The sequence below is a fragment of the Scardinius erythrophthalmus genome (assembly GCF_964197995.2).
Source record: "Scardinius erythrophthalmus genome assembly, chromosome: 17".
NCBI lineage: Eukaryota > Metazoa > Chordata > Actinopteri > Cypriniformes > Leuciscidae > Scardinius > Scardinius erythrophthalmus.
The window spans coordinates 18406903-18428883 of NC_138237.1; the positions used below are offsets into that span (position 1 = coordinate 18406903).

A 21981-nucleotide genomic window follows, 5' to 3' on the forward strand; every position below is an offset into this window, starting at 1 on the left:
GTTAATGAACAATAAATATAACAAATCTGTTATGATTTTAACCGATAAGATAAACACATGAAATTATTTATTTAGCCTATAAGTTAAACAAGAAAAATATATGTAATTATGTGACATGTGAGAAACTCGCTTGAGACCAGTAAATGCAAAAGGTATTTTGAAGTTCAAACAGGGTGATCCCAACACTAATACTACCATTGAAAAACACTGTTTACTATTATCTTTCACCACCAAATAAGAAGATATGAACATGAAACTATGGACTCTGAATATGACATATGGACTTCCACAATAATACATGTGGAAGTCAGTGTCTCAAAATGAGGGGCTGAAATTGTCTATTGCTTATGGACCACAGTTCTTGCATGCTTTATATAAAAAGCATCTTTGTAATCAAAATCTCAGATTTTTTTTTTTTTTACCTTTTGAACCATGCCAACTAAACTAACAGAGGTGGGAGTAAGTCACACATGTGCAAGTCACAAGTAAGTCTCAAGTCTTAACCTTTAAGTCTCAAGCAAGTCCAAGTCAATTTTGTGAAAAGCAAGTCAAGTCAAGTCAAGTCACTGCTTTATGTCAAGCAAGTCAAGTCAAGTCGTAGCTTGGGTCACAAGTCACGGCAAGTCATACAAACGTTTGATGATTTCACAGAATTTATATATTAAAATAAGTTAAAACTACAGAAGTTGTGGACTATGGTTTTATTTGCAACATTTTTTTTAAATATGCATTTCCACATACAGCTGAGTGGTTAAAAATCTAAAAAAGAAATAAAATTTCAAACTACATAGCCTAAAATGTAAATGTAACTGAAATTAGGCCAACATTAAAGCATGAAAAATAAATACGCCCTTAAACATTGCAGTAGAGTAGACAATTGAAAGATATTAAACAATTCACAATTCAAGTATAATGGTTCCTATGCCACCAAATGGCATTCTTCAAACTGGCATCCCCTTTATGGAACATGAACACATCCTTTTCACATCCTTTCCTTTTTAACAAAAGAATAACAAGAAAAAAACAGTAATAATTGAATTGACACAAAACTTAAACCTGTCAATCAGGTGGATTGACTATTGTACATTATTAATCTGTGTGAGTGAGTGATTTATTAATATTTGTGAATGATGTGTGTGCATGTGTATGAGTGAAAGGTGTATTGTTTGCATGTCCATGGTTGTGTTTGACTTTCTCTCTCTGTGTGTGTGTGTGTGTGTGTGTGTGTGTGTGTGTGTGTGTGAGAGAGAGAGAGAGAGAGAGAGAGGTGATTTGATAGAGTGTGAATTGATTCATTAATATTTGTGAGTGAATGTGTGTGCGTGTGTATGAGTGAAGAGTGTATTGTTTGTTTACATGTGTGCATGGTTGTGCTTGCAAGTTTGAATTTTTGTTTTGTTTATTTGTGTATGCATGGTTCGGTTCGATAGTCTGTATGTTTTTTTTTCTTTGTGTGTAGGTGTCTTTTTACAATCTTTTATGTGCATCCCCAAAAACTATCCAATTATTAGACACTGTACACATGCTATTATGCTATTAAAGGGCAACTCCGGCGCAAAATGAACCTGGGGTGTAATAACACATGGGAACCGAGTCGACCGTTCTCTGGGATTTGTTCTCATGATAATCGAATGTAAAGAGTTTTATAAAAACTGATTAGCTTATAACGCTATTATATGGGGCATAGAGTAGGCTAAGTAAAAAGAAATCGCTAGTTAATACCACTAACAAGGCTCAAAATAGCCTCACACTAACATGGTAGCATAATGAGGGTGCTTGTTATTGGTATTAACTAGCGATTTCTTTTTACTTACTCTGTGCCCCATACACTAGCGTTATAAGCTAATCAGTTTTTCGAGATAAAACTCTTTACATTCGATTATCATGAAAACAAATCCCAGAGAACGGTAGACTCTGTACCAATGTGTTATTAATTATTATTAAATTACAGTTACATTTTTTTTTATTTCTTTTAACATTCAAGTCAACCCTGGGATAGCAGACTATATTGGTAGCATATAACTAGACAGTACAAAGGGATGTATGCAGGTAAGAAAAACTGGAATATGGCATATTTTAACATATTTTAACCCGATTTTAATTTTCAAGAAATGTTTTGTTTTTCGCTGTGCTTTTGTATGTAAGGGATTATTCAGATCATAAAAAAATCATTAATCCAAGGCACTCGAATATTATTAAAAATATATAGAAAGCCTTTATTTCATCATGGCTTTAATATTTTAAAATCAGGTGACAAGTAGCTACTTGCACACCTATGCCTTGCGGCTAATGAGCCTTCGTCAAGGTGTGTGACCTTAAGCCCCTTTTTCACACAGAGATTCCGGAAAATACACGGATAAAGTGACCCGAGATTTGACTCGGGTTAGTTTGATTTAGGTTCATTCAGACTGCCAGTGATTTTCCGGAATAAGAGAGTGCGTTCACACACAACCCGTAAAAATCCCGTGAAGACACATGACATCGATGTGACTTTAATGTCTCAGCAGCGTCTTAAGTTTGCTTATGAGCTGCGATTTCTCTCTCGAGAAACCATATGCTTGTGCATTTTTCCCCTCTCTGATTCGATCATAAACTTGCGCATTACATACCGTTTCACAGCAGGCGAACGATCCCGCGCTTCAGCGTCATCACTACGACAAGCGGCTTTTGTTCACACAGCCCGCGTTCCTGCTGCGTCACGTGATTGTTGCGGTGCGTTCAAATACAGATATTTATTTTTAAAAAGACAAGTTATTTCGAGTCATTTAGCTCAAGTCCGAGTCAAGTCTCAAGTCATGAATATCAAGTCAAAGTCAAGTCAAGTCTTTTATTAATATTTGTCAAGCAAGTCTCAAGTCCTAAAATTTGCGACTTAAGTCTGACTCGAGTCAAGTCATTGACTCGAGTCCCCCATCTCTGTAAACTAATGACGCAAAATTCACTTGGTGTTTGAACATAAATGTGTGTCGGCAGTGTGTGTTCACAACCACCCTATAATGGTGAAATTTGTGTGTTTTTGACAAAACCTTGTGTGTATTTGACAGGTTAAACGCAATAAGATGTGAAAGAGGACTTACTCGCGAGACGCGCCATCTGACATCCAGCTCTCTGTGTGCGCCCAGAAAACCATATATCAGAAGTTTAGGTTGATATGGCTTTAAAAAGCATGCAGATAATGAACTTTCATGATGATGAAGAACTGCAATTTCACATCAGTGTGTTTTGCTAGTCTTTGGCAGAGTATCCAAGGTAAGATGTGTAAAGGCTCCGCCCGATGGTAGCAGCAGCTTATTTGCATTTAAAGATACATGCACAGAATCAGCATGTTTTTCCTTCCACTCAAAAATGACTTATATTACGTCTTGTAAAAAAGGGACATAATAGGTCCCATTTCAGTAACAACCTTGATTTTAGCTTTGAATTTGAACACAGTCATGTAAGTGCAATGTGCAAAACAAGTTGCAAATATCAATGCAGTGCATTATTCATTTGACATGAAATCTTTTATTCTTAAAACTCATGAAAAATGAAGCAGTACATTTGCAGTTTCTACCTGTTTTATGTTGTTGTTGTTGTTTCTGTCTTTTTAACAATAATAAGCACATTGCACATTTGGGTAAATTACATCAATGATCTGAATCCGCTGTGGATCCCAAACACAGTCTTCTTCAAGACCACTTCGAACCATCCCACATTTTGGAGGGCACCAGGCAGTGTCGTACCCATTCTCATGCCAGGTTTTCTGCAATGGATGACCTTGATGATCAATCTTCTTCACTCTTCCAACTTTGACCTTCACTCTAATAACAACCCTCTCATGTTCAGGCAAATGAAGCGGGTATCTGCTGGCCTTGTTAAGATCTCGGCTGAGGTAGACGCCACGTCCCAGCATTCCAACTTGAGATGGCTTAAAGCCCCAGGTCATGATCTGCTGTGCTGCATTTCGAGATGTCCCATGATACATTAGGTAGATTTTACCATTCTCAGGCTCAGAGTAGCTTTCGAGACACGGCACACCTGGATACAAGTCATTCTCTGCCCACATGTTTAAATCTAGAGAAACCAAACAAAACTGTTTATCTGCTGTTCTATAAAGAGGTGCTGGTGAAGGTTTTAATTTATAGCTTTTGCTGTAAAGTTTAAAGATGCTTACCTCTTGGATGACAAATTCAGACTGTGCGCAAATCTGCCAGAGGTGGAGAATATCTTGAAGCCACACCTTCAACAAGTTGGAAACCCCCAAACTTTAAGTTTCGTTTCTTTCGAAAAAAAATTATAATCGGAAACAGCTGCCATGCAGACAGCAGCAGAATGTGTTTACCTTAAGTCAAAATCTTGTTTTGAATTCAGATTTTCTTTGTGCCCCTTATTGTCATCCCGTCTTTAAAATCTCTTTCACATTATTTTGTACAGTTAACTATATAGCTTTACAGTCAAAAACAGCTGCTCTTTAATAAAATCTTTTAATTCACAATTCAGAGTTGGGCTCAAAGGGAGTGGATTCTGGAATCCACTGCCACTTCAATGTATATCTAATGAGTGATTATAATCAAGGTATCAATCAATATTTTTCCTTTTACAAATTAAATGATTTGACTGACTTCTTTAAGCTTATGAGATTTATGTAGTTATATAATTATATGTCTGATTAATGGAATGTGCTCTCTCTATGTTTTTGAGAGAAGGACCCAACATAACAAGACAGCCGAGGTCACTGGGTTTACTTCGCCTGTTGTATACTGTGCATGACCACTTCTTAATTAAAGAATTAAGAATTAAACTTCTTAATTAAACTTTTCGATATTCAAATACTAGAGGATAATAATGGAATATCGTCTGAACCTCTCACTGAGAGAAAGAACACAATCTGAATGTTTTGGGAAACTCTCCTGTTTAGAACAGAGCTCAACCAGAGAATGTCTAATAAGGGGAGAAGTTTCACTCTCAGTACACTTCCGGCTTCTGAACTGGTTGCAGTTCCACTCTGATTCCATATGAGGGCGCTCACAGGACGAATGCAGAATGAATGGAGGTCTATGGCGCTATACCCCTCAAAATCCACTTTTCTCAGGATATAACTTTTTGTCTAGTAATTTGAATGTTGTATTTGAAAGGAGATGCAAAGAAATTACACAATTCTGTTAGATTAAAAAGTCATTTAAAATGTCAATGAATAGGCTACTGCTTTACGGCAATCCTTCAGTCATTTTGGTGCTTTCGCGCTCTGCACTTTCTTTTCTCTCGAGGCATCGACAACACAGCTGACACAGGTAAATACACGTGCTAGACGAGGTTTTGTTTTATTTGTTTCTGGTCCCGCTTCAGATGCCACGATGCCATCAAGCGGTATCTCTGGTCATAATCAGTCCTTCACTGACCAATCAGCGTTCATTAGCAGAATGCTAGCGTGTTATGGGCAACAACAACTCAACCTGTAAGAAATCGAAAGGACATAAGTACTCTTTCATTCAACTTTCGACCTATAACCCATGTTGAACTTGCAAAACCTACAATCAAATCCGAGATTTCTCAACGGCAATCGGGTGAAAGAGACAAATTTAGCCGTCTAGCTCCATAGACTTCCATTCATTTTGCACTCATGGGTGAGCGCCCCCAGTTGAACTCTGGTGGAACTACAACCATAATTCGCCACAATAGGACTTAATAGGGAGTGGCCAGGCTCTCCGTAGACAGACTCTGGCTCAACTAATTTCAGCCTTGAAGAATCTGTGTATCTGTGTTGTGTATGTGCGCTATATTCTTTGTTACAGACTTGTTTTCTTTGACATGCTGGCGCAAAGACACACTGTCTCGTGACCTCGGAGGGGCACTCGTACCTAACTCAAGGTCCTGGTGTCAACCGTACAGACTATGGAGATGTGCTACTGCCTATCAGACCATGTGTGGAAATTTCCCATGTTTATCTATTTCTTAGCCAATCAGAATCATTCAACCTGAAGTAATGAAGTGATTTTTGTGAATGTAAAGCAGGGCGGCCTACGAAGTCCTTGTGAGTCTTGAAGCTGACTGATGACTTCTGCCTGATGGAACTGCAAACTATCTTCAGTAAAAATGGTCTTCAATTTATTATAATTCTGACTCTTGTCTTCAATTGACTGCACTTCAAACTCCTGGTCTTCATTCATCATATCTGGTCCTTGGGCCTTTAACTGTAAATTCCCAACAGGCTGTTTTATTTTATTTATTTATTTATTTATTTATTTATTTATTTATTTATTTATTTATTTATTTATTTATTTATCACAGAGCCTTAGTGTAAGTTTGTGTCTTTGAATTTCAAAACATGGTAATCATGAGAGGTCTATGATAAAATAACCCCCAGTTGAATAGCAAGATATGAAAGTACGAGAAAAAAAAAAATTAAAGATATAAAAATAAATAAGTGTATCGGAATGTTTGTCTTGGCAGTGAAATACTGCATGCAGATCAGAGGAAGTGATTTATTTTGTGAAGACATTTCCTGGAAAATATCATCTGTATGAATGAGGTCTTGTCTGCATGAGAACATGCATCTTCTGTGCAAAGCTTGCTTTTGTTGTTGTTGTTGCTAAGCAACCATTGGAAAGGTCCAACAGAGGTTATAAGAGCCAGATATTCTTCACAACACATTTTAAGCATGAATTCTCTTCCTATTCATTTATTTTGTTGATGTCTGGAACTAGTCCAATCAATCATTTTAAGAACAAGTCACACACATCTAAAAAGCTTTAAAGTTGTATTATCTCTCTCTCTCTCTCTTGTTTTTTTTTCTGCACTTTAACAGCCAAATAATTACATTTATTATTAACTTATAGGTATAGCCTAATTGTCTGCTGATTTTTAATGCACACATAATAGGCCTACACAATAAATGCACAGGTGGCAATGTCTCTTGGCAAAACACCATGTACCATTTTTTTGTTTTAATTGCAACAAAGAATAGGCTACATGCAAAAAAATATTGAAAAGAGGGTAAATACATGGAATTATAAAATGAACTGAAGCGTATTATAGCTGGCTATATTGTTTTATAAGTATTACACAGTTATAGAAACTTCAACAACAACTTTGCTGGCCAGAAGGAATTTTTGTTTTGTTTTTTGTTTTGTTTTTTGTCGAAGAAGCCAGACTATGTCACTGAATTTATTGTTATTATTCCAAAAACTTGTATTTTGCGTTGTGATTTTTGTCCCTTAGCAGCGTCCGTTCAGTGACGTAATACATAAACAAGATGGCTACGTCCACAGGCATTAGCGAAGGTGCTGCGTTCACCAAGGCAGATTACCTTAAACGGTATTTATCAAATGATGAAGCTGGCAAGAAGTCTAAAGAAAAGAAGTCTAAGAAGAAACGGCCGAAACCCACGGGGAGAGGGTAAATATGATCGGACACACTTAACAGGAATGCAGATTTAGCTCTCGGTATCTGCAGTAATCACTTAGCTAACATAATGACATTGTGGCTCAGGCTCAAATGCTTACGGAGTTGGCTAAATACACGGCAATTAGGAAATAGTTTGTCAAGTGCTCAAGCAGCTAAATTGTCATTTTAAACTACAGGATGAAAATTGTTGATGATGACATTGATTGGAGGCAACTTGCTCTTAACGAAGAAGAAAATAAAGACGAAGACGAGGATGATGAGGCGCCTGTGGTGTGTAGAAGCACGCTTTACGTTACCTATTTGAAGCTTTTTGAACACTTTCATAGCCAACATACTATTGTAGTCAGGTCTTTAAATTCAAATTCAAATTCATTTTATTGGAGGATAACCCCTTGAGATGGAACATCTCGTTTTCGAGGGGGTTCTCAAGATAACACCAAACACTTACACACTTGCACATACTAAAGCTCTTCCTCACAACCAACCACCCCAACCTGTCCCACCTCTGTCCAAAGCGTATTCACATAAACAGTATAGTATGATATTAAGATATTACAGGAGAGAACCATATTTGACGAAGCCACCAAAACAAACAAATATATAGCCTACATATATATACAAAAATACATATCTATATACACATACATACACATATGCACGCACGTCTTTAGTGATCACTATTAGAAAAGTACTATGGTACTACCTTGTTTTTTGAACATGGATTGCATGCATGAATTTGCAACAGTGTTAAATGTCTTTTAGATTGCAGACGTGATAGATGAACGCCCTGATGAGATTAAGCAGCTCGAGGTATTTCGAACCAACAAGTGGAAAGTGTTGGGCGGTAAGACATTGACAACTTGTGCTTGTGTGGGATTCATATGTCTGAGAAAACATCTGGGATTTTTTTTTAATTCTGTAAATAAACAGAATGGCTTAGGCTGTTGAAAACCTCAATGTATAACAGTATTAAATAATGTATAACAGAAGCATGTTTACTAGTTGGGTGATTTTATACACTACCGTTCAAAAGTTTGGGGACTGTAAGAATTTTTAAATGTTTTTGAAAGAAGTCTTTGATAGAAGAAACGGGTGTGCCGCTTAACTTTTGTGGAAACCGTTGTATTTTTTTTCTGGATTCTTTTATGAATAGAAAGTTAAAAAGAACAACATTTATTTGAAATGGAAAACTTTTGTAAAAAAACAACAACTTTACTGTCACTTTTGATAAATTCAATGTGTCTTTGCTGAATAAATGTATTAATTTATATACAAAAAAAATCTTACTGACCCTAAACTTTGGAACGGTACTCTGAATATATATAGAAAAATGTTACAAAACCATATATATATATATATATATATATATATATATATATATATATATATATATATATATATATTTATTTATACATACACACACACTCACTCTAATTCATGTCTTAGCAACAGAGCAAGATCTCCAAGAAACTCAGGAATCCACATTAGATAGAAGGTAACTGTCCTTTCTTCTTTTGTTCTTATTCTTATTAAAATCATTATTGCATAGAGAGTATAATGAATGTTGCTTTGTTTAGTTCGGACACTGACAGAGTGCGTCATGACTCACCGGAGAGTTCAGCTGTACCGAGGGGGCGGCATGATTCCCCTGACCTCTCGCCCAAGAGGCCTCGGCACGACTCGCCGAATCTCTCACCTCTGAGAAGAGGTCGTCATGATTCGCCAGACCTTTCAGCTCAGAGACACAGAACCGAGAACAAAAACAGATGGCACGACTCCTCGTCACCTTCACCTCCAAGAAAGATCCTCAAAAGCTCACCCTCCAGAACCCAAAAGCAGCATGATAAAGGTATGAAAATCCATCCACCAATCAGAAACAACATTTACACAATGAATGTCATCAAAATGATGTATTTAGCTTTTATTAATCTCTTCAGGGTCCCCACACAGAAAAAAGACAAGCGCTGCTTCTACAGGTGACCTTTCGCCACCCAGAAGACGAGCCCGGACAGGCAAAGGCTCAGACTCCGATCAGTCCCCACCTCGCAGACGTCCTCGTGGGCGACGGGGCTCAGATTCCGATCAATCTCCACCCAGAAAGAGAGGCCAGGGTGGAAGAGGTTCAGATTCAGATCTCTCTCCTCCCAGGAAGAAGCCACAGGGAGGACGTGGATCGGACTCAGACCTGTCTCCACCACGGAGGACACGCTCTCCTGATGCAGTAAGTTCAGGGTTCATGTTTAAGGATCCTTTATATTAGTGCAGGGGTGCAAAACTCAGTTCCTGGAGGGCCCACAGCCCTATAGAGTTTAGTTCCAACCCTGCTCCAACACACATACCTGTTGTTTTCAAATACGCCTGAAGGATTTGATTAGCTGGATCTGGTGCATTTAATTATGGTTGAAGCTAATCTCTCCAGGAAGGAGTAAAGTGTAAACTCCATAAAGAAGTTTTGCACCAGTGTATTAATAGTTCTCAGCAAGGGGTCCGGCCCTAGTTAAGCCAGTTGAGAACACCTCCTTTAAAGTAATGTATGAAATAAATATGTGAGTGTGACCCTGCATCACAAAACCAGTCATAAGTCGCACAGGTATATTTGTGGCAATAGCCAACAATACATAGTATGGGTCAAAATTATCTATTTTTCTTTTATGCCAAAAATCATTAGGATATTAAGTAAAGATCATGTTCCATGAAGATATTTTGTAAATTTCCTACAGTAAAGATATAAAACATTTATTTTTGTGAGTGAATGCAGCACAATCACGAACATAAATGGACAACTTTAAAGGTGATTTTTCTTAATGTTTTGATTTTTTTTGCACCCTCAGATTCCAGATTTTCAAATAGTTGTATATCGGCCAAATTGTCCTATCTTAACAAACCACTAATCAATGGAAAACTTAATTTTTCAGCTTTCAGGTGATGTATACATCTCAATTTAAAAAAAATTGACCCATGTGACTGGTTTTGTGATCCAGGGTCACATATGACCCTTTTTATAATTTAAAACATTAAATTATTTAATTGATTCCTCTGAGATCCTGTTATAATGTTAGTACTTTCACTTTAAAATATTTTTTTTGTTTGTTTGTTTGCTGTGCCTATAAGGAACACCCCCTTTGTGGATTAAATAAGCAACAGCGTTCATAAAATAAATGAACTTTTCAGTGGATCTCACATGAAATATACACAATTTTTCTTCTTTTGGATTGAAGATGCAGTTTGGATCCGTATGTTGAGAATGTCACTGTTCTTCCTTACAGGCCCCTCGAATGCTATCTGGTGGAGCTGCGGGGCTCGTGTCTGTCGACATTTTGAGGAAAGAACAGGAAGAAATTCGCAGAAAGGAAAAACGCAACAAGCCTCTTGAAGGTTTAATGAAAATCCATTGATAATTGTTGTGTATTAGAAAGGGTTGTTTTATTTTATAACATTCATCATGTCACATTGCTCTCTCAGAGGCATCCAGAAATGCAGAGACGATATTTCGAGACAAGTCGGGTAGGACGCGTGACCTGGAGTCGGAGAGAAAAGAGCAAAGCAGGAAAGCTGGAGAAAAGGCAGAGAAGGATGAAAAATACGCGCAATGGGGAAAAGGGTGAAGTCTATTTAGTTGTGTTCAATTGCAGCTATTTTTTCACTCTGTGACTTTTCGGTCTTGTGACTTTGACATCTGTGCTGTCCTTCTTCAGGCTTGCTCAGGGTGAAATGCAGCAGCAGAACTTAACCGATGCCATGCGGGAGGCTCAGAAACCACTAGCAAGACACATTGACGATGAAGACCTCGATCGGATGCTGAGGGAGCAAGAAAGGGACGGAGACCCGATGGCGGCTATGCTTCGCAAGAAGAAGGTCAAAAATGCTCAGTTAAAAGGAATCAAAGGTGAAAATGAGTAATAATGTCCAAATTGGTGCTAGTGATCCTTGTAGTTAATGATTGTGATTAATTTTTCTAACCTGCTGAGATTTATCTGAAAACAAGCCCAGATAACAGTAGTAATTGTAATAATTTACATGTGAATGTTTTTCACCAGAAAAACCTCGTTACAGAGGTCCGCCCCCACCTCCGAATCGCTTTAACCTTATTCCAGGGTATCGCTGGGATGGAGTTGACAGGTAAGAGGTTTAGATTGATGAATATCAGCTGGTTTGTAGGTATCTTAATGTTAACCTAAGAAAATGGTTTAATTTACTTGTGTTATGATCCTTTAGGTCCAACGGTTTTGAGCAGAAGCGGTACTGTAGGATTTCAGATAAGAAAGCCGTCCAGGAGATGGCGTACAAGTGGAGTGTGGAAGACATGTAGATGTCAACGATGGAGATCCAAATGCGTGCATAGAGATTCATGATGTAAAAACGGACTTGTCTAGAATTAGGACAGTTCCCTCATGAACCAAAACCTTTGATCAAAAAGCAAGACATTTTATGTGGTTTTCAGTCCTACTATGTACAAGAAACATACTTTCCTAATTAAATGATACTTTTTTTAATAAAACTATTTTGTGTTGAACTTTATCAATGTCATTTCAAACCCCAAATTTTTAATTAACAGAACAAATTTAGAGAGACTAGATGATGCTGACCACATTATTAACATTTGAATGTATACTGTGTGTGTATACATATACATATAGTGGATTCAAAAACACAAAAGTTAAAAGTCTAAAGTCATGAAAGCTAGGCTGAATACAAATGCATGATTTCAAGTGATTTAAAGCACTATAAGGATTCTCTCTGGCCTTCATCTGTTCTTTTGATTCGGGCAAGGGCTGGGCGGACATGCACAGAAACATCCCAGCCTGGGAAAGCCTCTTGCTGCACTGTTCTGTAATCGGCTCTATAGAAAAGAGATTTAATTTGATTACTTTTACGATATTTTCAGTTCAGATTTGAATTAAAAAGGAATATAAGTTCAGTGGTTGTATACTTGCCTCAGTGAAGTGTTGATCGCCAGGTTGTCAGGATGAGGTACAACCTGATTTCTCCTAACATAGATTCTCTTTGGGACCGGGAAGTCCTGCTGGTAAAGAGAACATCTCTGTGCTTGGTCAGTCCTGTTGTCTCTTGCTGGGACTTTTCCCTGCCACGCATTTGGAGCGCCATCTAGGTTATAAGAAGGGTAATCCTCCCTGTTTGTTGTGCTGAAGCTCCTGTCCCCTGCAATTATGTAGAGATAATAATGTTTGGATCATAGAGCTCCAAAACAGGTGTTCCAGTTTGCCTGAAATAAATTCACCCTAAGTTTACAATAGATGGTTTATGGATTATATATTTTCTAATCAATCGTAATTAAATATCTTTCAGAATTTCAATGAGCCTGCAACATAGGGTCTTGAAATATTTTAAAATGTACATTCATGTCTACAGTGTCACACGATCCTTCAGAAATCATTCGAACATGCTGATTTGCTGCTCAAGAAACATTTATTATTATCAGTGTTTAAAGAAGTTGTCACATTTTTATTGTGAAAGCGGTGATACTTTTTTTCAGGATTTTTGTTTAATAGCTCAAAAGAACAGAAGTGTAAAATTAGAAATATGTAATAAGTAAATTTTGTAATAAGTAAATTATTTTACCAAATGCATATGATTTCCATACCGTCTAGAGTTAGGTTTCCCTGTTGGATCTTCTTTGCCTCTACCTTTGGGCATGTTTTGGGTCCAAATTCACTTTCTGTTGTGGTAACCATCTTTTCCCGCTTATCAGGGTAGAGCAGCAAGCCTGAAAAGAAGATCTGACAGCATTTGTATTCTTCTAAGTGGCACTCACTTGTGTAAACTTGCTTTAGTTGTCTAGTATGTGAATGACATGTGTCATTTCCTGACTGATTTGCCATTTACTTAACTAGCCATATCTGACGGAATTCTAAAAACAATTTAAAATGAACAATTTCTTGTTCCACGTGTTTACCTGCTAATGAAGGAAGTTCTCCCAGCATTGGAAAGGCTTGTGGGTGTTTCGACACCATTTGACCAGTTTTGAGGAGCGATACATCTGTTCTACGCCGACGACCAAATGGGATTCTGAGAGATTGTCTCTGCTGTTTGCTGATTGTCTTTTCATGAGTGGTCATCTTTGAGTTACTTTTGAGTGAAATGTCAATGTATATATAAAAAATGTTATACATTGTTGTTGTTTTAAATGAATGAAGAAGATTTCAATGATTAAACATTCATATATTTTAATCCTGCTTTAAATTCTCAGAGACTTGCTAATATTAAACTTGTCTACAGATCTACACCCAGTTTTTAAAACATTGTATACTCTCTCTCTCTCTCTCTCTTTATATATATATATATATATATATACAATATATATAATGTAATATAAAAATATATATTTCAAATTAGTTATTGGCTGATTTCAATGCATTTTGAAGAGTTTAAAATGATTTTACCTTGTTCTCTTACAATTAAAAGTAGTGATTTGAAACTCACCTCATGCATGACACATTTTCTTTGCATAAATCTGATTCCTTAGCAGTTTAGCTTTGATTTTTGTCACATTCTTGCAGCACAGTGGCATGTTTGGAAAGCGCTGTTACACTCAGTTAGTGGCTGTTTCCATGGCTGCTCTATTCTTTAGAAAGCCTGAAGGGTGATGGACTCAGCTCAAGAACAATGAGTGTTCTGTAATAAATACCGTAGACTGACGTGACGCTGTGCTTGTGCTCAGCATGAGGCTCTTAGTTTAATTAAACCTGAATAAAGCCTGTTGTTTTCAGTGTCTTCATATTTATGCTTAAAACTGCTCAATTTCTTAATACATGATTCCCCTTATGTTTTTCTTTGACTTGATTATTTCCAATTTCTAAAGAATGTTCCAGAAATTTTATTTTTCTGTATCATTGATAAATAACCATGAACTAAGATTCCTTAGAACATTCTGTGTAGTCAAATTTGTTAGCTGGGTATAGACAAATTCACACACATATATATATATATATATATGAAGAGTTCAGATGCAAAAGCCTCTATAAGTGGCATCTGAAATTTTCTTCTAAAATGATCATTTTTATCAAGCTCATATATTTAAGTTCAGTAATTTCACTTAAATAACAATTAATAGGTAGTTTTCATTGCCATTTAAGTGAAATTACTGAACTTAAATATATGAGCTTGATAAAAATTATCATTCTAGAAGAAAATTTCAGATGGCACTTAGAGGCTTTTGCATCTGAACTCTTCATATATATATATATATATATATATATACTGTATATATATATATATATATATATATATATATATATATATATATATATATATATATATATACAAAGATACAAAAGATAAAAAAGCATGGTAAAACATTTTTTTAATGGTTTTTAAAGCAGTTTATTGTGCTCACCAAGGCTGCATTTATTTGATAAAAATACAGTAAAAACAGTAATATTATGGAAGAATTAATTGATTAATTAATTAAAATAAATGTTTTCTATTTTAATATACTTTAAAAAGTAATAATGTGTGTTGGCAAAGCTGCATTTTCAGCATCATTACGCCAGTCTTCAGTGTCACATGATCCTGCAGAAATCATTCTAGGCTAATAATAACATTTCTTATTATTATCATATTAAGACCATTTTCAGGATTCTTGGTGAATAGAAAGCTCAAAAGAACATATTTTTTTTGTAACATTATAAATGTCTTCACTTTTTGCAATATATGTTATGCTTTCCTTACTGGATAGAAGTATTCATTTCTCTCAAAAAAATCTTACTGACCCCAAACTCCTCCCTTATTTCTATTTTTTTTTTTTTATCAATTATATTATCTAAATTATATTATCAATAAGTTTTAACAGCATATGTTTTTACATTGCTTTGACACATCAAAATAAGTTAGTCAATTTTCAACTTTTTTACAAGATTTAACTCATTTTTCAAGTCAGTTTAATGTAATTTAAGTTGATATTTAAGTTGATTTTACTTAAAAATGTAAGGCAGCAACTTTTTTACAGTGTAATTTGTTCTACCAATTAATAATGAACGTAAATAAATTTGCAGTGAAATAAGTCAGGAAACAACAATATATGGTTTATAGCTTTAATCATTGGATATTCCCAATCAATGGTTGCAAATTATGATTTGAGGATTCTGAGGAAGAGGAAATACAAGAGTGGCTGTTCAAAATCATTGTATTAATCCGGGAAGAGCAAGAAGCCTGTAAATGTGCAGTCAGTGTCTCTACTGAAGATAGAGCTTGTTGCAGTGACAGCGATAGACACTTTATCATTCATTTTCAATGGCAGTACCACAGATCCTGCCGTTACCATTATAATACCAGGTGAATCACAGAACCTGACTTTCTCTTCCGCCCCAACCTGAATCTTTAGGCAGGCAGTCGAGCTAGACGAAATGTGGTAGCTGATGTAATACATGCCAGCTATTTTCACAGTGAAGACGCCCTCATCCAAATCATTCTCTTCCCCGGAGATCAGAGGGATCTCAAAGTTGATTACGGTGTCTGGAAGAACTCTCTGTGACTTAATACTTTTTTTGTAAGAGAAAACAAAATACTGGTTTGGAGCATCTACCCCAGTAAAAACTCCCTTCTCTCCCTTCGTTCCATTTCCCCCTGGTGGACCTTGTAGTCCCTCGTCCCCTTTCTGACCAGGCCTGCCAGGGAGTCCATAAATTCCAGGGTCCCCTTTTGGCCCAATCATCGGCAATGCATCTTCACCTGCAAACATGCACACATAGCCAGGTAATGTGAGTTTAAATGCAGACTTTTTATTTAATTTATTGGATTTTAAGCCTTTATTTAGGACAGTCAAGGAAGATAGAGGGCACATTTTTGACTTTCAATAAGCAGTATTTCCACATAGAAAAGAAGCACTATCACTTCACCTGGATCTCCTTTTTCTCCTTTTGCGCCATCCTTCCCATCGGTACCAGGAATTCCTGGAATACCTGGTCTTCCAGGGAAACCCCTGTACCCATCACATGTATCTGACTCAGAGGAAGCCACCAGCAACAACATAATAGTAAGCTGCAGCACTGCGTGTGCAGACATGAAGATAAACGCCTGTTTTAAAACAAAACAAAAAAAATCTAAATCAACAGCATAGTATAAAAAGAACTCAAGGAAATTTGTTGGAAAATTCCGTTCGCAAACTGAAACGTATAATACAGTGACTGCTGAAACAAGCCGGTACATTTTCAATAATCAAATGCTGCATTACGGTAAGACTTTTTAAAGCAAATCACATATTTATTACAATATACGGTTCATAATTAGAAGACTTTTTTCTTACCATCTTATCTTTCAAAACAATTGATGGAAATGCAGATGATGGCCTTAAAGAAGAGTGTTACATTGAATGTTTTTCTCCTATCTGTACTGTATGTACGAAGAGCTCTGGTGTGATTTCCCAGTTTCAGAGGAGAAGATCAGTGTTGCATAATAAAGGGAAGTAACAAAACTCATGTTCATCAGAATCTTGATTTAGATAAACCTTGGATTACTTTTTTTTCCCATTATTGACATTTCATTTTGCTAATGTTTGCAAGTTTCATATCCCTTTTCTGATGTAAAGGAAATGGAAAATGGAAGCAGAGAAATTAAAAAGTTGATTACAGATAAAAAAAATTCTGGGTGCGAAGTTATTGGTATTGATATTGATTTTGATATTGATATTGATATTGATATTGATGCTGATGCTGATGCTGATGCTGATGTTGATATCAATATCATCATCAACTGTTTTCAACATTAATAAGAAATATAGACTATTAGAATGGTTTTTAAAATGATCATGTGACACTGAAGACTGGATGGCTGCAGAAAATTCAACTTTGTCATCACAGGAATAAATAACATTTTAAAAATTATATGAAAAAACCCAGTTATTGTAATTTGTAAAAATATTTCACAGTACAACTATTTACTGTATTTTTGTTCAAATAAATGCAGCTGTAATGAGCATTATAGCCTCTATGACCTTTACGTATCACATTTGTTAAATATATTTATTACATGGCTTGGCTGAATTCCAATATAGAATGCGGTCTGTTATTTCTTTATAACAGACCGCTGCGAAGTATAACAGACCGTTGCCATGAAAAACAGCGCGTTGCTATGGACGCGGAACGGATTATTTTCTTTAGCGGAAGCAATACAATCGTTTTTAAATCAATAACCCCTTTTTAAATCAATAATTCGCGGCAAATTATTTATTTATTTTGTAGGTAGCCATGTAATAAGCGGGTAAAAATAAGCGGCTTCGCGTCGGGATCCCGTTCAGCCTGTCGGGGTTGTTATTCACTATAACAACCGGCTCACTATACATTATCCCTTACCTATATACAGTGCTATGCATAAGTTACCTACCTAGAGATCGGCATGGCGTACTTTCCATAAGATCATCTCTCAATGCAAATCAAACCAGCTATTAGGCTAACTGAAATAAAACCATGCCAATCTCTAGTTATGGTGAAGGCTAAGTGATGATGTGGGGCTATTTTAATTCCAAAGGCCAAGGGAACTTCATCAGGATGCATAGTATCCTGGATCCATGAAGTAACTGGCCTTTAAAAATAAAAATCTGCCTGCTTCTATGGGAATTTAACATAGGGGTGTCCAGACTTATGCACCCTGTATTTTAAGGAAGAACATTTATTTATTTACGATACAATATTCATTCACAAAGAAAATTGGTGTCCTTAAAGGTTGGATTTTTCCTATTTTTTTAAATTAAGGCATTAAGTTCAATTTCCAAAAGATGATTTTTTATTCCTCTTTTTAGTCAACTTTAGCATGGGTGTCTAAACTTATGCATAGCACTGTATATATGATAGATTATCTGTAGCTAACTTACATAACACAGATAGTGTGCATTGTTGTCATTTAGATAATGTTTAGAATTGTTTGCTAAAATTGTACTTATGAACAATCGTTAACAATTCATATTTTCAGGACAAGTCTTCTTGGATTAGGCATGTCAAATCCAATCAAACATTTGGCATGAGAAAACTTGAGACAAACAATTTACTGAAGCATAATTTTATTTTATTTGATCAGAAGATTTCAAAACATAATAGTGTGCATTTTTCTTATGAGTAAAACATACAGCGTGTTTAACAATCATGTTCAGCTTTATAGTTCAAAACAGTGCAACAATCAATCAGTGAGCATGAATCAGGAAACCCGAGAAAACACTGTCGCCTTTCCTCCCTTCTGCAAACAGGCCGTTATAGCTATTTGTCACCAGCCAGACTTTCTCATTCTCTTTCAGATAAACAGCTAGTCCACCAGAGCTCACCTGCTGGCTGTTCTTTTGCATGTGATCACAGAAACTACCTATCTTTTTATCATCATGCATTAGGATTACACACAGACTTTTTTCTTTGGATGATGCATGAAACACAAAATAATAAGTGCCAGGAATTTTACATATAAATTTGCCCAGAGAAACATCGAAATGGTCATTGACATTGGTGATAACAGTAGTGAAGCGTATCACAGCATTGGGCTCAGGAAGCGATCTTGTGGCACGGGACACACTGAATGCCGACTGCAGGGGAGATGAGGAACCTTCTGAATTGCCTGGGTCCCCTGGCTCTCCTGGGGGACCGAGTGGTCCCCTTATGCCATCATCCCCATTGAGACCTCTTTTTCCAGGCCTTCCTTTGATTCCAGGCTCCCCTTTTTCTCCTTTTTTCATGGCTTCGTAAGGTTTGATAGGAATCCCTGTTAAGACACACACCGATTGTTTTAACATCATTTTAGAGGTTAAATATAACCTATCTCTTTAAGACACCTGTTGGCATTTTTTAACCCTTAGTAGGATATATAATTTAGCCCTATTTATGAACATGTTTTTATTTTGGGGTCCACCCAAACACCAAAATATTCCCTCAATGTTGGTCATTGCAAGTTTTACTGTTAACGTGGGTTGCTCTCTATAGACAAAACTTACATGTAAACACATTCAACACTTTCTTAATTTAATCTCAGATCAAATATTTTGAAACTGTTTTGGTAAGAATTAGCCTATTTGATCTGAGCTTTGAAAAAAAAAATGTTATTAGCCTATAGGCCTACATCACACAAAAAAAGAGTCTTTTTTTGAGGTAGCATATATGCAATCCATAACGTGGCCTTAATTAGGCTATATACTTAATATTAAACAATATTAAACATATGGTGGTACCCACTTTCATTCATTATGTTTTTATATATATATAGGCCTATAGGCTATACTGACAAAAAAGCATAAAGTGTTTCTTTGTATGGTGATTGATTCATTAAAAGAACACCAGAGTAATTTGGCAGTTGTGCTACACTGGTTGCTTTGTATGATTTTGATCCACTAAAATGGAACCGAATGTCATTCGGTTTAGGTATTTTTAAAATATAGAACAGGTTCTGAATAAGAACTGGTTCTCGGTAACCATAAGCACTCTGAATGTTTTATTTTACATAAAAAAAGTCGAAGAGTCAATCTTACCAGGATATCCTTTCTCTCCCTTCACCCCATCTCTTCCATCACGTCCAGGAAATCCAGGAATACCTGGCAGACCAGGCATCGCTCCAGCAGGACAAGTGTCCGTAGAGACCAGATGGAGGCAGAGAGAACCCGCTAAAAGTGTTCCAAAAATGATGTGATCACCAAACATGTTTACTGTGGCGCCTTGAACCTTGAACGTCTTGAAAGACTGAGCTCTATAATCTTATGGCATACAAGAAGAAGCCAATGAAATGACAATCACAGTTCCTCTTTTGCCCTGCACGTGCACCCACCCAAGGACCTTTCACAAAACTGTAGCTTATTCAAACAAAACCTTATTCATATATTTTATATTCCCAACAAATTGCTGCAAAACTGATTTTTTCTTTACATCAGACAACTTTTATTTTCATTAGATACACATTTCATTGTTAATAGATTTCATATAGTGAAAGGTAATAATTTTCTATAGTCATGTTCTTTTGTTTTTATTTAGAATTTGTTCATGTGTGACATTTATCAAAGACAACGAAGCATTTTTAAAACAAAACACATGAATTCAAGATTGAAATACAGCGTACAACAAAGCAGATTAGATGGTTTCATTTATGTTTTAGGTTGCTTACATCACTTCAGTAATACACTATGATCAGTCAATATCATTTGCGATGAGTTGCTAATAAGCCTACTCTGTGCTGTGATGGATTAAAAATCCATTGAACACTACAGACATGCTTTTGGACATTCTGATACCACCAGCATCTTTGAAAGGCTCGATCCATACTTTATTATTTGCAGAGAGTTTAAGAACGACTCCACCTGACACAACAAGAGATTGTGATCGTAGGTTAAGGTCGCAGAAATTTAGGCTGACACTGTCACTCTGAAGTCTGAGACATAAGTGTCCTTCAGACGATGCGTGAAACACAAAGTAATACACCCCTGGGACCTTGCAAGTGAAATAGCCAGTTTCAATGTTGAACTGATCATTGACATTGCTAAGTTGACTATCAAAGCTCACAGGTTGATCATATGAAGCGTAATCTTTTGAATTCCGCAGAACAGAGAAAGCTGGCTTCTGACGTCTTCTGACAGCAGAGGCATCACTGCCTCCGCTGGATCCTTTAGGACCCTTTGGACCAGGGAAACCATTTGGGCCCCGTTTACCAAGGAGACCCTTTGGACCAGGTTCTCCTGGGGGGCCTCTGATGCCCATCTCTCCTTTGAACTCCTCTATGGTGATACTGTTCAGCTCATCCTGCAATGCTGAGAGAACATTCATAAATTATAATTTAATTTCTTTCGTACTAAACAAGTGTAAAGAATGCTATTTTTAACTGGTTGTTTTCAATTACCCATGAACATGCATGCATATACATTACTTTCTTACCTGGTGCTCCTTTCTCTCCCTTTGCTCCTGGCAAGCCGTCCCGGCCGAGGACTCCACTCACACCATCTTTCCCATGTAGCGCACAGTCAGTCTGACAGAAAGCAGAGGGAAGCAGCACTCCCATCCAAAGAAAAGCAAACAAAGCCAAAAGCTGCATCCTAAAACATCTAGGATTAACAGCAAATGAGGATAACAACTTCACGGGCATTTTGAGGTAATGCAACTAAACAACTAAACGCCAGTGTAAAATAATATAATTATGATTATAAAATCCTTAGTAGTTAGATAGGTCTCTCTTACCAGTGTCTCGCTGTAAATTTTACACTTCTTTTCCCGATTGTAGGCAGTAAAATGAAAAAAAAAAAAGGTTGAAGCTGAGAAAAAAAAAGTAATGGTTTCATTTCTCCAATTTTTTTCCAAAACTATATAAAAAAAAACCTGAATTTGCCAACACATGCATTTGCTGCTTCCCCATTCTCCATCAATCTGTTTCCTATTCTCAAAACAAAAAGGTCATTCATTTATTGTCATAATAAATTATGTAAAATCATAAAAAAAACATAAAAAAAAATCCTCATGCAGCTGCATGACTTATTTATTTAATATTTTAAATAATTTTATTTAAGACAATCACCCCTTCACTGAAAAAAAAAAAACATTAACAAAATAAGCAAAACCAAAATAAATAAATATCTAAAATATAAAACATAAGTAGGCTATTGGTTTTAGCTTCCTGAAATTGTAACCCGAC

The 21981-nt window shown here is 36.3% G+C and overlaps 5 protein-coding genes across 7 annotated transcripts; 1 reads left to right on the forward strand and 4 right to left on the reverse strand.

Moving 5' to 3' along the window:
- Nucleotides 1–7198: 7198 nt before the first annotated feature.
- bud13 (BUD13 homolog) lies at nucleotides 7199–13626 on the forward strand. Of its 2 annotated transcripts, none has more exons than XM_081390227.1 (11): nucleotides 7199–7374; nucleotides 7560–7653; nucleotides 8146–8227; nucleotides 8836–8878; nucleotides 8961–9232; nucleotides 9321–9604; nucleotides 10650–10758; nucleotides 10846–10984; nucleotides 11079–11269; nucleotides 11421–11502; nucleotides 11599–13577. In XM_081390227.1, the coding sequence occupies exons 1-11, from the start codon at nucleotides 7232–7234 to the stop codon at nucleotides 11690–11692; spliced, it is 1533 nt and encodes a 510-aa protein (XP_081246353.1). In that variant the 5' UTR covers nucleotides 7199–7231; the 3' UTR covers nucleotides 11693–13577. The 2 variants fall into 2 exon arrangements, with proteins under 2 accessions (XP_081246353.1, XP_081246352.1); XM_081390226.1 differs by having other exon boundaries at nucleotides 7206–7374; nucleotides 8830–8878; nucleotides 11599–13626.
- Nucleotides 12299–13402, reverse strand: LOC308705288 (uncharacterized protein; the record flags this gene model as incomplete). Its single annotated transcript, XM_081390229.1, has 3 exons — nucleotides 13298–13402; nucleotides 12986–13108; nucleotides 12299–12543 (listed from the first exon to the last, which is right to left on the reverse strand). The coding sequence occupies exons 1-3, from the start codon at nucleotides 13353–13355 to the stop codon at nucleotides 12299–12301; spliced, it is 426 nt and encodes a 141-aa protein (XP_081246355.1). The 5' UTR covers nucleotides 13356–13402.
- A 1794-nt stretch (nucleotides 13627–15420) lies between the features above and the next one.
- On the reverse strand, nucleotides 15421–16832 carry c1qb (complement component 1, q subcomponent, B chain). The gene is made up of 3 exons (XM_081391186.1): nucleotides 16646–16832; nucleotides 16239–16416; nucleotides 15421–16071 (listed from the first exon to the last, which is right to left on the reverse strand). The coding sequence occupies exons 1-3, from the start codon at nucleotides 16646–16648 to the stop codon at nucleotides 15530–15532; spliced, it is 723 nt and encodes a 240-aa protein (XP_081247312.1). The 5' UTR covers nucleotides 16649–16832; the 3' UTR covers nucleotides 15421–15529.
- Nucleotides 16833–18377: 1545 nt separating this feature from the next.
- Nucleotides 18378–20082, reverse strand: c1qc (complement component 1, q subcomponent, C chain). Its single transcript, XM_081391332.1, has 2 exons — nucleotides 19841–20082; nucleotides 18378–19080 (listed from the first exon to the last, which is right to left on the reverse strand). The coding sequence occupies exons 1-2, from the start codon at nucleotides 20007–20009 to the stop codon at nucleotides 18515–18517; spliced, it is 735 nt and encodes a 244-aa protein (XP_081247458.1). The 5' UTR covers nucleotides 20010–20082; the 3' UTR covers nucleotides 18378–18514.
- A 137-nt stretch (nucleotides 20083–20219) lies between these two features.
- Nucleotides 20220–21576, reverse strand: c1qa (complement component 1, q subcomponent, A chain). 2 transcript variants are annotated; one of them, XM_081391331.1, is made up of 3 exons: nucleotides 21531–21576; nucleotides 21231–21397; nucleotides 20220–21106 (listed from the first exon to the last, which is right to left on the reverse strand). In XM_081391331.1, the coding sequence occupies exons 2-3, from the start codon at nucleotides 21385–21387 to the stop codon at nucleotides 20526–20528; spliced, it is 738 nt and encodes a 245-aa protein (XP_081247457.1). In that variant the 5' UTR covers nucleotides 21388–21397; nucleotides 21531–21576; the 3' UTR covers nucleotides 20220–20525. The 2 variants fall into 2 exon arrangements, with proteins under 2 accessions (XP_081247457.1, XP_081247456.1); XM_081391330.1 differs by lacking the exon at nucleotides 21531–21576 and having other exon boundaries at nucleotides 21231–21520.
- Nucleotides 21577–21981: the final 405 nt, after the last annotated feature.

Coding starts and splice junctions, on each gene's coding strand:
- c1qb (XM_081391186.1), bottom strand. Junction 16,072..16,238: donor AGGAGAAAAAGGAGATCCAG/GTGAAGTGATAG, acceptor GCATGTTTGCAG/GTGAAGATGCATTGCCGATG.
- c1qc (XM_081391332.1), bottom strand. CDS start 20,009: ATGTTTGGTGATCACATCATTTTTGGAACACTTTTAGCGGGTTCTCTC. Junction 19,081..19,840: donor GGGAGAGAAAGGATATCCTG/GTAAGATTGACT, acceptor GTGTCTTAACAG/GGATTCCTATCAAACCTTAC.
- bud13 (XM_081390226.1), top strand. CDS start 7,232: ATGGCTACGTCCACAGGCATTAGCGAAGGTGCTGCGTTCACCAAGGCA. Junction 9,233..9,320: donor CCAAAAGCAGCATGATAAAG/GTATGAAAATCC, acceptor TAATCTCTTCAG/GGTCCCCACACAGAAAAAAG. Junction 10,985..11,078: donor TACGCGCAATGGGGAAAAGG/GTGAAGTCTATT, acceptor GTCCTTCTTCAG/GCTTGCTCAGGGTGAAATGC.
- c1qa (XM_081391330.1), bottom strand. CDS start 21,438: ATGCCCGTGAAGTTGTTATCCTCATTTGCTGTTAATCCTAGATGTTTT. Junction 21,107..21,230: donor GGGAGAGAAAGGAGCACCAG/GTAAGAAAGTAA, acceptor ATGTTCTCTCAG/CATTGCAGGATGAGCTGAAC.